This window comes from Neolamprologus multifasciatus, chromosome 18, assembly GCF_963576455.1.
Source record: "Neolamprologus multifasciatus chromosome 18, fNeoMul1.2, whole genome shotgun sequence".
In the NCBI taxonomy this organism is placed as follows: domain Eukaryota; kingdom Metazoa; phylum Chordata; class Actinopteri; order Cichliformes; family Cichlidae; genus Neolamprologus; species Neolamprologus multifasciatus.
In genome coordinates, this window is record NC_140456.1 from 47,615 (window position 1) to 62,500 (window position 14,886).

The following is a 14,886-nucleotide window of genomic DNA, read 5'->3' on the forward strand; positions in this document are numbered from 1 at the left end:
AGCTTTAACCTTTTTTTCTTATAAGTTACTCACCCTGAAATTTTAGTTGCCCACTCAAACCTAGCATGCTATGTCAAAACTCACCGATCCCAAAGAGTTGGCAGTTCTTCCTGTAGACCAATATTCAACTCATCAAACACCTTCTGTGCCTTTTTGAGCTCCTCCTCTGCCTACAGACAAAGTTCATGATTAAATCATGATTAAATCAAATTAACTACAAAACACCTGCACAGATACAACAGCTGCACAGGTAGCAGGAAACAGCTGATCCTTTATCTTGTGAATGTCCGTCCACACATGAAATGACTCACTTTGATCATCTTGCGGTCATTCTTCATCCCAGACGTCTGCATGGTTTCCATGTGGTGTCGGGCACTGTCATAGTCAATGAGTTTGCGGCTTCTTTTGGCGACACGGGTCTGAAACAAAAAGAAGTTGAGCTTTCATGACATGCATCCATTTCAGAAAATCATTCCCTAACCAAACTGTTGATTGCCTTGAGATCTGGAAACTGCTGCAGGTATGCATCCAGATTTAGTAGTGTCGAGTCCACCAGCTTGTTGTGGAAGTCTTCCCACAATGCATCACAGTCCTGCAGAAAATAGACACCTAGGTTTATGGTACACATTTCAGGTGGATTTTGGTGTTTTTGTGTACTCTGGGATGTTTTTATGACTCTGACCTTCCCGATGGTCAGGACGTCATCCTTTCCATGCCAGTCGGGTTCATAGACTTCGTGCAGAGACTGAGTCAGGTTGATGGATGCTTGCTGCATCCCTGCCAATGACAGTACAATTTCAGCTGGTGGTCACAATGGCAACATTTAACTTTGCTACTCACTGCGTAAAGAAGACAAGCTTTTCTCTATCGTCCTGTCCGGAAATTTTAAATAGTGAGGTCAGAGCTCTGCCCACCTGCGCCCTCTAACTGAAACCTTTTCTGTGAGGTTAGTTTACTCAGGAGTTGTAGTTCAAATTAATTCAGTTCCATTTTAATTATACAGCACCAAATCATAACAGTCACCAATTATTACTTCCAGGCTGGACGACTGCAATTCATTATTATCAGGAAGTCCTAAAAACTCCCTGAAAAGCCTTCAGCTAATCCAAAATGCTGCAGCAAGAGTCCTGACAGGGACTAGAAAGAGAGAGCATATTTCTCCTGTTTTGGCTTCCTGTTAAATCCAGAATTGAATTCAAAATCCTGCTCCTCACATACAAGGTCTTAAATAATCAGGCCCCATCTTATCTTAATGACCTTGTAGTACCATATCACCCTATTAGAGCACTTCGCTCTCGCTCTGCAGGCCTACTTGTTGTTCCTAGAGTATTTAAAAGTAGAATGGGAGGCAGAGCCTTCAGTTTTCAGGCCCCTCTTCTGTGGAACCAGCTTCCAGTTTGGATTCAGGAGACAGACACTATCTCTACTTTCAAGATTAGGCTTCAAACTTTCCTTTTTGCTAAAGCATATAGTTAGGGCTGGACCAGGTGACCCTGAATCCTCCCTTAGTTATGCTGCAATAGGTGTAGGCTGCCGGGGATTCCCATGATGCACTGGGTGTTTCTTCTTCACTCACTATGTGTTAATAGACCTCTCTGCATTGAATCATATCTGTTATTAATCTCTGTCTCTCTTCCACAGCATGTCTTTATCCTGTCTTCCTTCTCTCACCCCAACCAATCACAGCAGATGGCCCCGCCCCTCCCTGAGCCTGGTTCTGCTGGAGGTTTCTTCCTGTTAAAAGGGAGTTTTTTCTTCCCACTGTTGCCAAAGTGCTTGCTCATAGGGGTTATAAATAGGGGTGGGTTTTAATAATCAATTCATCGATTAAAATTGATTCTGGTTTGGATAACGTGATATCCATTCATTAAAATCCTGAATAGATTTTTTATATAAATGTATTTTGCCCAAAATTCCAGAATCTCAGGTAAAACGTCACAAAATTTTGACAACCACCAAACATTTAAAACAGTAAATGAGAGCAGGAACACAGATTCTGCACAAAGACGTAAACACACAGCGGGACCTGCGGATCAGAATCAGTGAGATGTCGCCTTTCTTACCTGACGGCACGGACACGGTCGGGGCTGAAAGCCGACAGCTCGCTGATTCTGATCTGTCAGCGGGTCCGCGCTTTGTGTTTACGTCCTTTTTGCGCTGATTCTAAAGCTGTTAGTTTTATCTCTCTCCAAACAATATTGACCGAACGAGCAGCCAAAGAAGATCCAAACTACGCTTCACATAAACATCGTCATGGATTCCCTCTGACTTTTGCTGTTTTGCTTCCACCACAATAAAATCACACTTCATGCACAGCTCTCTCTCTCTCTCTCTCTCTCTCTCTGTACTTCAACAACAGTTTCCCGTCTATCCCGGAAATCTGTTTTCTGCATTATTCGCTTGCTTGTTACGCACAAGACTACTGTTGTTTACAGCCTGTCGGACGCTGTTTTTTTTTTTTCCTTTTACATTCTTCCGAAAAGAGAACCTGATTTCTGCCGTTCAACAGGCTCCTGAACAAATTTAAACTTTTTAAAAATTATACAAAATGCAAAACGCTCAGCCGTGTCTCTAATAAAACTGCTGTAATGTCAGAGGTCATGTTCATAAGTTCATTAATGGTTTTCTTTCGTTTTTGATCTACTGCAGAATAATTTTATAAAATCCAGGCCAGGAAAATCACCTTCATGTTTGTCTGTGTTTTATCTTCAGCTACTTTGACACAAAGGCATCTGCTGTGACGCTCACACCTGTGCATGTGTCAGCTTCCTTTTTATAGATACAAAAATATGTAAATGTACTGATCTGAATTATAATATTTCTGACTGTCTGAGGCAAAACTTCCCAGATTCAAATCGAATTGAATCAAATCGTGGATCGACTCGTGGATCGACTCGTGGATCGAATCGTGGATCGAATCGATTCTAGAAATGAGTGACGATACCCAGCTCTAGTTATAAAGCACCGTAAAGCGACTGTTGTTGTGATTTGGTGCTGTATAAATAAAACTGAACTGAGTTGAATTGAATATTGAATAGAATCCTAGTGAGGGGCAGCCAATCATAACAAAGCAGTCTTGAAGGGGAAGAAACTAAAAAAGCTTTTTTAAGACAGAGGATGAACTGATGCCACATTCCAGGTACCTCGTAATTCAGCAGTAGCATCACTGCTGAGTTCGTATGTTTCAGTAAGAAAGTTTGCAATGTGAGAAAACAAAACAGGATTTGTTTTGGTTCTTAGCGAGATAGAGTCCTTCAGTTATTACTGACAATACAGCATAATAATATTTTTTGTACTTAAAAACTCCCCTGCAGCACATTCATGGATAGAGCCTGGTCAGTACTCTACGTCTCATTTAGTGAGTCACAAATACACCACAGTGGCAGTACAGATTCAAAGTTGACTTCTGTGGCTGCTCTGACTTTCCAAGTAGTTTGAAGTATTAGATAATGAAAGATCATTATAAACTGAATCAGTGTCACTGAAGACGTTTCTTTCATTTGAGGTTTGTATCACGTAGATAATGAGCCATACAGACCTTTAATGGCAGACATGTAGGCCTTCATCTCCCTCTGCAGCCGAGAACCTTCAGACTGGCAAAGCACATACAAACATGTGATATCAGTTATTTTACACTGGAGGAATTTGGTTTCCTCCTGTTCAAAGGGAGTTTTTCGTTCCCACTGTCACCAGTTTCTTGTCTGAGTTTTCTCTTTATATTATAGGGTCTTTATCTTACAATATAAAGTGCCTTGAGGCAACCGTCGTTGTGATTATGCACAATATCAATCAAATCAAACATAAACTGAGGTTTTTCACACTAAAGGCATGAACTGATTTGGAGTCCAGGTAACTTAAAGTTTAACTCTGTGTTTTCAAGGTTACACAGAGTGTTTACGTCTTACCAGGTTACATTGCCATGGTAAGTGGTGCTGTACTCGCCTCACATATTCTGTTAACTGCCAACTAACGAATCAGATCTCTGGAAAATAAGGCCACTGCAGATCTGTTAGAAGGGCTGAGATCTCATCTACAGCATGCCTGGGCATTAAAAACACCGGGTCAGGTGGCTGCCTGGCCCCTTTCAGGTCAAAGGGAAATTTGTTAAAGCATATATCATGCAGTTTCTCCCCATCAGAGAATGGCTTACCGTTTACCAGGTAATCACAATGTAATTTTGTTGCTTTTATTTTGAAAGCAACTCTTATTTTACACATTTACATCTGTATAAAATTAAAAGTCTTTGAAATTAATGTGAATGCTGATTAAACAGTGATCAAACATTGGTGTTTTTACATATACACTGCCTGACTGTAACCCCTGCTCCCACCAGCAATGGTTTATAATGAGGTCAAATATGTAGACGGTCAAGTTCAGCTTATTAACCAGTTTGTCAGTAATTATCCTGCCTTTGTCTTCAAGTGTCAGTGAGAGCTGTACATCCAGAGCAGAAGTCTTCGACCTTCCAGCTCTGTATAAAATCTGTAAGTAAACTAAGCCAAGCTGGCCTGGTAAATGGCCTGTATTTGTATAGCGCTTTACTTAGTTATCCCAGGTATCGTCTTACCTCCTGCCTCCGGAAGTTGATGACCACCTGTTCAAACTGCTCATCTTTGGTCTCGTCTGCTTTTCCCAACTTCTGCAGAACCTGAAAGAGAAATCACATCAAAGGTTTTAGCTGCCGAGCAGCGCTCACGCTGGTGCTTCAAACGCTGGTGAGATGAGTTTTGTCAGCCACAGTAAAGCTGCCACCTGTCACACAGGTGTGTTAGATCACAGACTGAAGGAATCCTACAATTTCTCTTTGAGTGGATGTTTCCTGTTTCAGGTGTAAAACACCTTAATTACGTTTGAGGAGAGGGGCGGGCATCAACTCACTGCTGTGCGAGTGCGCCTGTTTGCGCCTGATAAATAAAACACAATGACGTCATCACGCCGTGGACAACATTGTCGACCTTGGACCTGGGAAATACGTCACTAACGTCTTTAATTTTCAAGAGGAAAACGTGCGTGACGCGTTTTACCGCACACGTGACATCACGATCCGCTTCAGCCAATCAGAACGCGCTCTATTTGTTTTTGATGATTTTTCCGTTTCTGATGATTTTTCTCCTCAGCCCGTAGCTAAGCACGTGACCTCCGAGCGGCTCAATAGCAGATGATCAGTAAAACATCGATCCTCATGTGTGAGCGATCGGATTAGAGAGCGGCGGTGACCGGGCCTCCTGCAGCCTCCAGCACCGCTCCTCCATCCGCCCTCCGCATCACCTCCATCACCTGCTCCTCCTCTCCTCCCCCTCTCACCTTCTCCTGGGCTCGGTTCAGGCGCTTCTGCACGTTCTTAGCGAAGATTCCCGTTTTGATTTCCGCCATGACGACCGCACCGAGAGAGAGCGGAGGATTACCGGAGACACGGGAGGGGGAGGGGTGTGTAAGTGTAGTGGGCGGGGCCGAGGACTCGGCGCTCCTCTGATTGGACGGTGTGTGTGTGTGTGTGTGTGTGTGTGTGTGTGTGTGTGTGTGTGTGTGTGTGTGTGTGTGTCCGCGAAGCTTTCAGACTATCACGGGTTAATCTGCAGGTGGAGCAGATTACTCACGAGCTATTTCAGGTTTTAACTCAAATCTACAGTAAACAGGAAGTGATGTAAAGCCTGTCCTGACGTCATTAAGCAACAAAACGTTCTTTTTCTAAGTGGGCTAAACTCCTGACCCTCGCATAGAAGCTCCTTCAGCTGTGACAGGTGTGACAGCTAACCCTGACAACCAGGTGTGGACTAATGGGTCATGATCTGTGATCAATAATCAATAAGGAGTGATTGGTTGTGTAGCAGCAGAGTGATCCAGGGGCGTAATTTCCAGGTGGGTTATGACCCCCCCCCAATAATCCAACCCAGCCAATATAACCCCCACAATAAAATTATGAATGATCTTGCATAAATAGGCGGTTGATTTTCTTTACTCATTTCAGTTATTACCAGGTCTTTATTTAGACAGAGATCTTGACACCCCTCCCCCCCCCCCCCCCCCACACACACACACACACACACAATATTCACCACAAAGTTACTGGAATAATCAAAGCTAAAACACACCTTTAATGAATCTTTTATTTTATTTATTCAATCCCCTGTGTGTGTGTTTGTGTGTATAATTACATCTGAGTAGCACTCAAACCCTAACCTATGTGGGGCCACTTTGTGTTTAAAGGGAGTTCTTCCTTCTGGCTTCGATCCTCAGCCTGTTGGTAGGCAGCTCTGAACACCTGAACATCCAGAGCACATTGGATTTTGTTGAAAAGGTGTGAGATGTTATTGTGGAGGCAGATGAAACAATGGTCTCGCACGATGTTACATCTCCCTTCACTTGTATTCCAGTCACTCAAGTTTTGGAGATAATTTGTAAGACCACAATTTAGATCAATTTTTTGAAAAAAAAAAAAGACAGCATGCTGGGAAATGTGTACCTGTTTTTGCTGACTTTGATCTCTTTGAGGTAAATGTCTGTGATTCCACTGACATCATTTCTGCCTCACTTTGTTTTCTGGCTGGTGTTTAAGAGCAGCGGTCCCCAACCCTTTTTTGCGCCACAGACCGGTTTAATATTCAGACAATATTTTCATGGACCGGCCTTTAAAGTGTGGCAGATAAATACAACAAAATAAAATGATGCGACCAAAACAAAAACTGTGGTATTTTGTAAATATAAAAATAAATGTGAATTCATTGTGTAAATGTTTTACTTTATTAGCAGCGTGCTCCTGAGAAAACATTGAGAGTAACTTCCTCCTCTCTGCCCCTTAATGCTCTCTGGTTGCTATGGTAACGCGTAAATATTTCTTTCAAGTAAAGACACACAACTACAAAAGAAATATAAAGTTCATTAAATTGTTTAGAAAATTTATTCATAACACACGGGAAAAGACCCAGGGAAGCCGAGTTAACGATAAAACCCTGAAAACCACACATTTCACACCTGAGCCTCAACTCTTGAGGCCCGGTACCAAATGACTCACAGACCGGTACCGGTCCGTGGCCTGGGAGTTGGGGGCCGCTGCTTTATAGAGCAGTTTGTCAATGTGTCGCCAACAACGTCTGCCCCTGTCCAGGCCTGTAACACCTGTCAGGGCAGCATGAAGCACCTTGAGGCCACTATCGTTTGATTATCGCTTGGTGCTGTCTTACTAAAGCTGAACTGATTGAATTTAATGTCCAGAAAAAACCAGCAGAGGGCAGCAGAGCCTCAAACCACATGTTGGAGAAGACTATCTGGTCTTTAAGTGATGACGAGATGAATCCTGCTTCCGGGCCCAAACTACTCTACGTTTAATAAGGCTTTTGTGTTTTTAACATGTTTTAATGTTAAAAACACATTAAAACATATCGCTAGCGACACATAGTTGTGTCGCTAGCGATCATGTAGCACATCATTATATACCAGCTAGACCAACTTCAGTAACCCTACAAACGTCACTGCTGTTTAGTTTCCTGTCTTCATTTATGTTGGAAGTGACAGCAGAGCTTTACATTTGAATTCTTTCATAAATCTCTCAGTCAGAACATGCTAAATCATGTTTGGGTGCAATTCGATGGGTGCACCTGGGGCACTTTGACCACTTTCAACATGCAGATTGGATTCTAACCACCAACCTTCCAAACACCACAAAACCCCACTACCTCCTGAGTGCTGTTTTCCACAGGTCAGTGTGTCTGGTGGGGGAACCCTGAAGTTCAGATGTAGAGTGTCAGTGGGGAAATGAGTCACTTACAAAGAAGTCACATGATCATTTCTGTCCAGTAAGATTTATTTTCTGTGCCGTGCGGGTCCTAATGTTTCTGCAGGTGTGCAGCTGATGACTCTGCCAGTCACTCAACAGCCATGTTGAACTGGAGATAAAGTATCTGAATTTCTGGAGCGGGACCACATCTCCAAACACGCTCCTTCCAGTTCTTATCTATATATGTTACCTCAGTTCTACATGCTTTTCGTTCTCGTCTATGTGCCCCACCCTCCCTTCCCTTTCTTTAACTTCTTCTCTTCTATTTAGTGCATGGGGATCTGCCAGGCCCGGGAGCTGGCGCCAGTCCCCTTCAAGGCCTTCCCCAAACCACAGCCATTCACCTTTATCGACTAAAACACTGTCAAACCTAAAATGAGGACGTGGGCCAGCAAGTGAAATGAAGCTTATGTGTAAGTTGAATAATGTGTAATCGCTCAACTGCTGCTTCTGTTCTTTTGCATCGCTTTTCCGCACTGTCAGTCTCAGCACTGACATCATTGCTCTAGTCCAGGGGGTGGGGAACTCCAGGCCTCAAGGGCCGGTGTCCTGCAGGTTTTACATGTGTCCATGATCCAACACAGCTGATTTAAACAGTTAAATGACCTCCTCTTGAAGTTCTCCAGAGGCCTAGTGTTGAACTACTCATGTGATTCAGGTGTGTTGACCCAGGGTCAGATCTAGAACCTGCAGGACACCGGCCCTCGAGTTCCCCAACCCTGCTCTAGTCCAATCATCTGCTGGTCTCATCTTTATACAGGATGCTTCAAACAGCTTCTGCTTTAAATGACGTAACAGTATTACGTCATTTAAAAGTGAGATCAATCAAAAATTCACATCCACTTGAATTTTGTCAAAAAAAAGCACTTCTTGCCAGTTGACATCTTGAATTGATCAAACAAACGAGTGACTGTGTGACATTTTCAGCTGACGCTTGACCTGTGTTATGACGGCGTCACATTTTTAGGCTTTACAGCCGTTCAGGTCGGACATCTGCGGTCAGTTCACTGACATCCACACATGTGGATATTCCCGATGTTTCTCCTTCCTGCCGCAGAGCTGACAGACCTGTGTGAACTTATAGGAGCCACTGACTCAGAGGGCCCCTCTCAGGTGAAGAGGACGCTGTAGGTCCTGACTCCCACCAGCAGAGGGCGTGCTGATGTCACTGTGTGTGCGTGTGTGGTAGTCTGTTTTGAGCACGCTCCATCTGCTCTGTGCAGGACTGGTCTTTAGAACAAACTCTCTCCATTCTAAAAATTTATTTCACACCGACAGTCTCTCCTCCACGTGAGGTGATGATGACGCTGCGCTGACTCATCTGTGTGTCTGTGCACGTGTGTGTGTGTGTGTGTGTGTGTGTCTGTGTGTGTGTGTGTGTGGTGAATGAATCAGGGACACTACCTCCTCTTTCCTCCTTCCTCCTCCTCTTATGTCGTGACGTTCATTCAGGAGGAAACTCCACAAACAGTCCTGAGATATTCTGAGAGACTTTACTCACTGTGTGTTTGTGTGACTCACAGGGAAATACCTCTGTGGATGGAGGGAGGGATTAAACAGGCTGAGAGGTATAATTACTGTAACAGAGCAGAGAGGAAGAGTAGAGTGACCCTGCACACTGTTCGTTCAGTTCAGGACCACCGGGCCAGCACCAGGAGGACTAGCAACACCAGAACAAGCCTCACAGCGCATCAGACCTGCAGCGACAGACTTTCTAGTTTCCGCCCTGAAGTCTTTTCAGAGGATTTCATCTGAAGAATCTCAAACCTGTTTCAAATTAAAACTCTACTGTCTTTTACTCTGCATCAGACCGCCAACCATTATGTGTTCTCTTTCTGCCGTGGTCTTTTCCATCTCAGCATGGCTTCTCATCGATGCCTCTCCGACCATCTCTCCGGCACCACGGCTGCAGGACTCGGCGGTGTCCTCTGACTGTCCTTCGTGCTCTTTGCCTCAGCTGAGGAGGAACTCGTCTTCGTCCGGAGCTCAGAGTGACATGGTGGAGGCAGTGAAGCGTCACATTCTCAACATGCTGCACCTGAGCGCCCGGCCCAACCTGACACAGCCAGTTCCTCGTGCCGCTCTGCTCAACGCCATCAAGAAACTTCACGTGGCCCATGTGGCTGAAGACGGCAGTGTGGAGATCCAGGAGGAGGGCCAGGGCACGGGCAATTCAGCACCACCCGAACCGCCATCTGAAATAATCACCTTTGGAGAGCCAGGTGAGTCCCACGGCACGTCAGGCGTTGTTTATCTTCTTGTCCTGACAGAGAACACATCCAGTTTCTGAGTTCAGGGTTAGTGTTATTAGTGTTATTAGTTCTGGTTAAATACAGCCGTAGAAAGTTTTCAGGCTCACCACTGAGCCCTCTGACTGGTTAAAGCTAATTCTGCCAGGAGAAAAAACCCTTTAATGTAAGAACTGAAGACACGATGAGCCTTTGACATTCAGGATGGATTAAAGAGTGTCTGTAGGGAACATTTTCTCTTGGCTGGGTTCAGTTATTAACGTCAGCAGATCCAGACTCAGTGGAGTCAGACTCTTCAGAGGTTCACTGACCGTCAGTGATGTCAGACTGTCTGTTTGCTCTTTCAGCTCATTCACAGTAATCCAAAGAGGTCAAAGTGTGTTTACAGATTTCAGCCACAGGTTTTCATGTTCAGGTCAGAACATTCAGCTCACATTCATGTGTTTGACTGCAGTGCTGAAACTTCCAGTTTGTCTCTGAGTGAAATAAACGTGTTTGTTCTGTTGACAGAAACAAGGAAGGGTTCTCTGATGGAACGACAGCCTTGTTTCTTTCATTTCTGAACCCCAAAATGTAAACTAACAAATCAACTTCTCATCAAAGTTCAGTCACTGAAGATGTCCATCAGACAGACTGGTGACCAATTAGTGGACAAACCTTACTTCAAACAGGAATGTTCGAATGATCTGCTGGTTTGGGTCACAAAGACTCAGAGTAACAATCAATATGAGGACATCTTAAATCTACAGAGTATTTTCACTGAGAACAACAGCTGGAGAAAGTCTCAACAGATGAAAGATGAGGGAAACATTGGTCTGAACAGCGGTAGATCTTTGCTGGCAGAACCTTTGCTGCTTGTCATTAACCTGCTCTCAATCCACTGTGACTTACTGAAGATGATGATGGTTGCAAAGCCTTTAAAATCTCCTGTGAATACGGACCCGTCACATTGCTGCTTTGCTTTGTTCTATAAATAGTTGTCTCTATCAAAAGGCCCCTCAAAGGATGCTCGCCCAAATTAGTGCACAGTAATTTGGGCGAGCATACCAAGTGATCTTAGCGCGTAAATAATCTGTTCATTCAGATAAATCTGGGCCTCACTAATTATTCTCTAACAGGAGACAAAGAAGGAAGCACTGAGACAGGACGGGCCTTTTTTTTGTAGGGGTGGTGTCGGTGGGTGGGGGCGGGGTTAGCGTCCTATATGACCAGGCTTGTTAACATCATTAACATCATTCCCTGAAATCAGGCCTGGTCTTTTTTTAGTGCCTTTCCTCATATTGAATATATTTAGAGGCTGAAGCTCCATTCAAGCTTTCACTGTTAAGAACATCGACTTTGTTCACTCATTAAAATTTCTATCGGGGGGGGGGGGGGGGTGCGGTGCGTCAGCGGGGTCATGGTTTCAAGTTCCTTGTTTGTTCCCTTCAGGGAAAAACAAACTGCCAGAGAAAGTTGGTCTTTCCTAAGGCGTCTCCAGCACATTTCATTTGATATCTTCCCAAACTCAGGCACAGGTTATCGCCCACACCAACCCTAATCCGCCCAGACTCAACCCTAAACCACGTTAACCCATCCAGTTTCCACTTAAAATACAATCTGAGAGGTCAAAGGTCAAAGACTATCAGACTGAATTCTGAACGCCCCTCTGTCATTGTCAAGGGTCAGAGATCGCACTGTTTTAGACTGAATTTTTCTGACTCTGTGTAGTAAATGTGACACAGCGCTAATGTCCTAACTATTCTCTTTCACAGGCGATGGGCCAAACACGGTGACCTTTGACATTTCAAGCGAGGGCAGTGGCTCGTCTGTGGTGGAGCAGGCAAACGTTTGGATCTTCCTGAAAATGTCAAAGATGAACCGCCTGAGAAGCAAAGTGATGCTGCGGCTTTATCGTGACGATGATGACGAGGACTGTGTTTCAGAGAAGATGGCAGACACCCGTCGTAGTGGCTGGCACACCCTCGCCATTCCTCGCACTGTTCAGAATCTACTGGACGGCGGCAGCAGTCCTCTTAGGTTACGGGTTTCCTGTCCGCTGTGTCTCGAAGCAGGTGCCGCTCCCGTCCTGACGCCTGCAAACGGTGAACCGGCCACAGGACGAGATCAGTCACACCGGCCGTTCCTCATGGTGGTGCTTCAAGCTCAAGAGGAGGTGGCTAAGCGCCGAGCTAAACGAGCTCTGGAGTGCGATGGGAAAATCCGCATCTGCTGCAAACGAGAGTTTTACGTGAACTTTAAAGACATCGGCTGGAGCGACTGGATCATCGCTCCGGCTGGTTACCACGCCAACTACTGCGAAGGCGACTGTCCAAACCACATGGCAAGCATTGGAAGCTCACCGCTGTCTTTCCACTCAACGGTCATCAACCATTATCGCATGAGAGGCTACAGCCCATTTCAAAACATCAAGTCGTGCTGCGTGCCAATGAGGCTGCGAGCAATGTCAATGCTCTACTACAACGAAGAGCAGAAGATTATCAAGAAGGACATCCAGAATATGATCGTGGAGGAGTGCGGCTGCTCGTGAACAGCTGGCTTTGGCTCTGCTGGTTGTACCAGACGTGGAAAAGATCTGGAAACTGTCAGAGAACCTCTGAGAAATATTCTATGAAACCTGCAACCTGCAGGAAGAAACATCTGATATGCTCTTTCCCAGGAAAGACAGTCTCCTGTGTTCAGTGAATTTTTGTGTTTCATACTGGGAGAGACTTTTCCACATTGGAATGTGCTGAGGATACTATGCAACGTGGATGTCTCCGTGTGCTTCATCAGTGTTGGTTTTCTGCTGCTCAGAGAACATTTCCACATTATTAGCATGTTCCACTGAAGCTGAAAGTAGTTAATCTGGTTGCTGAAGCCAAACGTTATTTTCGTTATTGTTATGAAACACACTGAATGTAGATATTTGCACAGTAATAGGTATTTCTAGATGCATTGCCTCAGTTTGGATTCAGATGAAAGCCAAAGACAAACGCTTGGTTCATTTTCCTGAGAGATAAACGGCTGAAATCCACCTGTGTCAGAATAAACCTTTAATCTGCTGAAACAAAAAACAAACTGAAGACATTTCTCTTCACATCAATCTTTAATTGTAATATATGTTGTTTCTGTAATTTATTTCCATTGATTGTTTTCTCATTAAACAGACTACCAATCCACATTTTGTCTCTGTCTTTGGAAAACTCTAAATAACACAAGTCTTTGCATTTCAATGACTCTCTGAGAGTTCGTGCCACCCTCAGGACAAACCTTGCACTGCAAATATGAGAACAGCTCAGCCATTATGAACTCTTTCAAACAGGGGTGGGGAACTCCAGGCCTCGAGGGCCGCTGTCCTGCAGGTTTTAGATGTGTCAGCTGATTCCTCAACATGTCCTGAAGTGCTCCAGAGGCCTGGTAATGAACTAATCATGTAATTCAGCTCTGTTGACCCAGGGTGAGATCTAGAACCTGCAGGACATCGGCCCTCGAGGCCTGCAGTTCCCCACCCCTGTTTTAAAAGGTTTATTAAGGTCAATCATGAGTTAATATCACAGATTTGGGCTGGCTCAAACATCACTAAAGTGTATCCTGACTAAAGCAAAATGAAGATCTGAAAAGCAGGAAGTGATTTCATTTACCGCAGATGAGTCATTTTATTTCAGATTTGGTGTGATTGCTGGCACCCAGCCGCTCGGTTTTCAGGTTTCAAAGTGGGGGGGGGGGGGGGGGGGTTTGCAACCAGCCTTTATTTGATTCTCGAACCCTAACTCTTTTCAGAGGAAGACGTGCTTATGGGAAACTTTCAGGCAGCTACTACTGATGTTATTCATGCTGTAAATGGTAAACAGACTTGTTCTTAAATAGCTCTTTTCTCCTTTAAGCACATTTTACTCTAAGCTTCATTCATACAGATACTTTTCTTCTATACTCAAGCACCTTTCAAACATCCACAAACACACTGACACCCTGATGGGTTCAGTATCTTGGCCTGGACATGCAGGCTGGACTCCTGACGCATGTGTTCAAAGACACCCAGCCCCTCAGCTCTGAGCTGAACTCTGTTTTCACACATTCACAAAGCCATTCAGAGCGATGGAGAAATCTGAGAGCCAGCTCTTTGTCTTCAGGTAAAAATGGGAGCGATGGCTGGCAGACTGAGAGGCTCCTTCACGTTCACCTCTGTCTGTTCTGCCCCCTGATTGGCTGTTGACAGTGGTAAAGTTAAACCTTCGCAGGCTGAAAGCAGCGGAGCAGCCAGCTGGCATGGTGGCGCTTTGTTTGTTCACTGACCTACAAACTCATCGCTGAGTTAACAAGTTGGTTTAAGAACCACAAAGACTGTTGAGGCAAACCCAAAGAATTCTGGGTACTGGAGCACAGAAACACTTGATGAAAAGAGCCTGAAACACAACATCAGGAGTCAGTTTCAAACGTGCCCACAGAGCTGCAGGCTGAGAAAAAACAATATATCTGAAAGGGTTGTAGACAAAAGTACAGAAAAACCAAACAGAATGCAGAAACATTTAAGCTAAGATGCCTGTGATTGGCTGGAAACAGGGCCAGTACCCTCACCCATTGAATCCTGGGAGAGACTCCAGCAGTTACTGAGGTTATCAGGCTTATCAGCACTTTGGGCACTGATGAAACTCTTTGGACAATGACCAGCTTCAGCTCAGAGAGGTACTATTTGGAAGGTTTGAACTTGTTGGACCCAAACAGAGGAATTTGTGAGAGTTTAGCTTAAATTGTTTAAATTCACACTAACAGAGATATGGTTTAGATGTCAATTACATGAGAAAACCACCAATAACATCAGTCTATTGTCTTTGTTCTAAACAAAGTGAGATCCCTACAGCTGACGGGTTAGAGCCCCAATAA

General features: G+C 44.5%; 2 protein-coding genes across 15 annotated transcripts in view; one reads left to right on the forward strand and one right to left on the reverse strand.

The window, feature by feature from the left end:
• The window catches only part of amph (amphiphysin), a 44,686-nt gene extending 39,239 nt beyond the window's left edge, over positions 1-5,447 (reverse strand). For all 14 annotated transcript variants that reach the window (XM_085140334.1, XM_085140346.1, XM_085140349.1 and 11 more), the window contains exons 1-7: positions 5,305-5,447; positions 4,568-4,648; positions 3,539-3,593; positions 683-777; positions 497-592; positions 312-419; positions 85-170 (exon numbers count right to left, since the gene is read on the reverse strand). In XM_085140334.1, the coding sequence (XP_084996460.1) occupies positions 85-170; positions 312-419; positions 497-592; positions 683-777; positions 3,539-3,593; positions 4,568-4,648; positions 5,305-5,373 (590 nt within the window). In that variant the 5' untranslated portion in view covers positions 5,374-5,447. The remainder of the gene's footprint in view (positions 1-84; positions 171-311; positions 420-496; positions 593-682; positions 778-3,538; positions 3,594-4,567; positions 4,649-5,304) is intronic.
• A 3,596-nt stretch (positions 5,448-9,043) lies between these two features.
• Positions 9,044-13,186, forward strand: inhbab (inhibin subunit beta Ab). The gene is made up of 2 exons (XM_085141821.1): positions 9,044-9,996; positions 11,778-13,186. The coding sequence occupies exons 1-2, from the start codon at positions 9,597-9,599 to the stop codon at positions 12,551-12,553; spliced, it is 1,176 nt and encodes a 391-aa protein (XP_084997947.1). The 5' UTR covers positions 9,044-9,596; the 3' UTR covers positions 12,554-13,186.
• Positions 13,187-14,886: the final 1,700 nt, after the last annotated feature.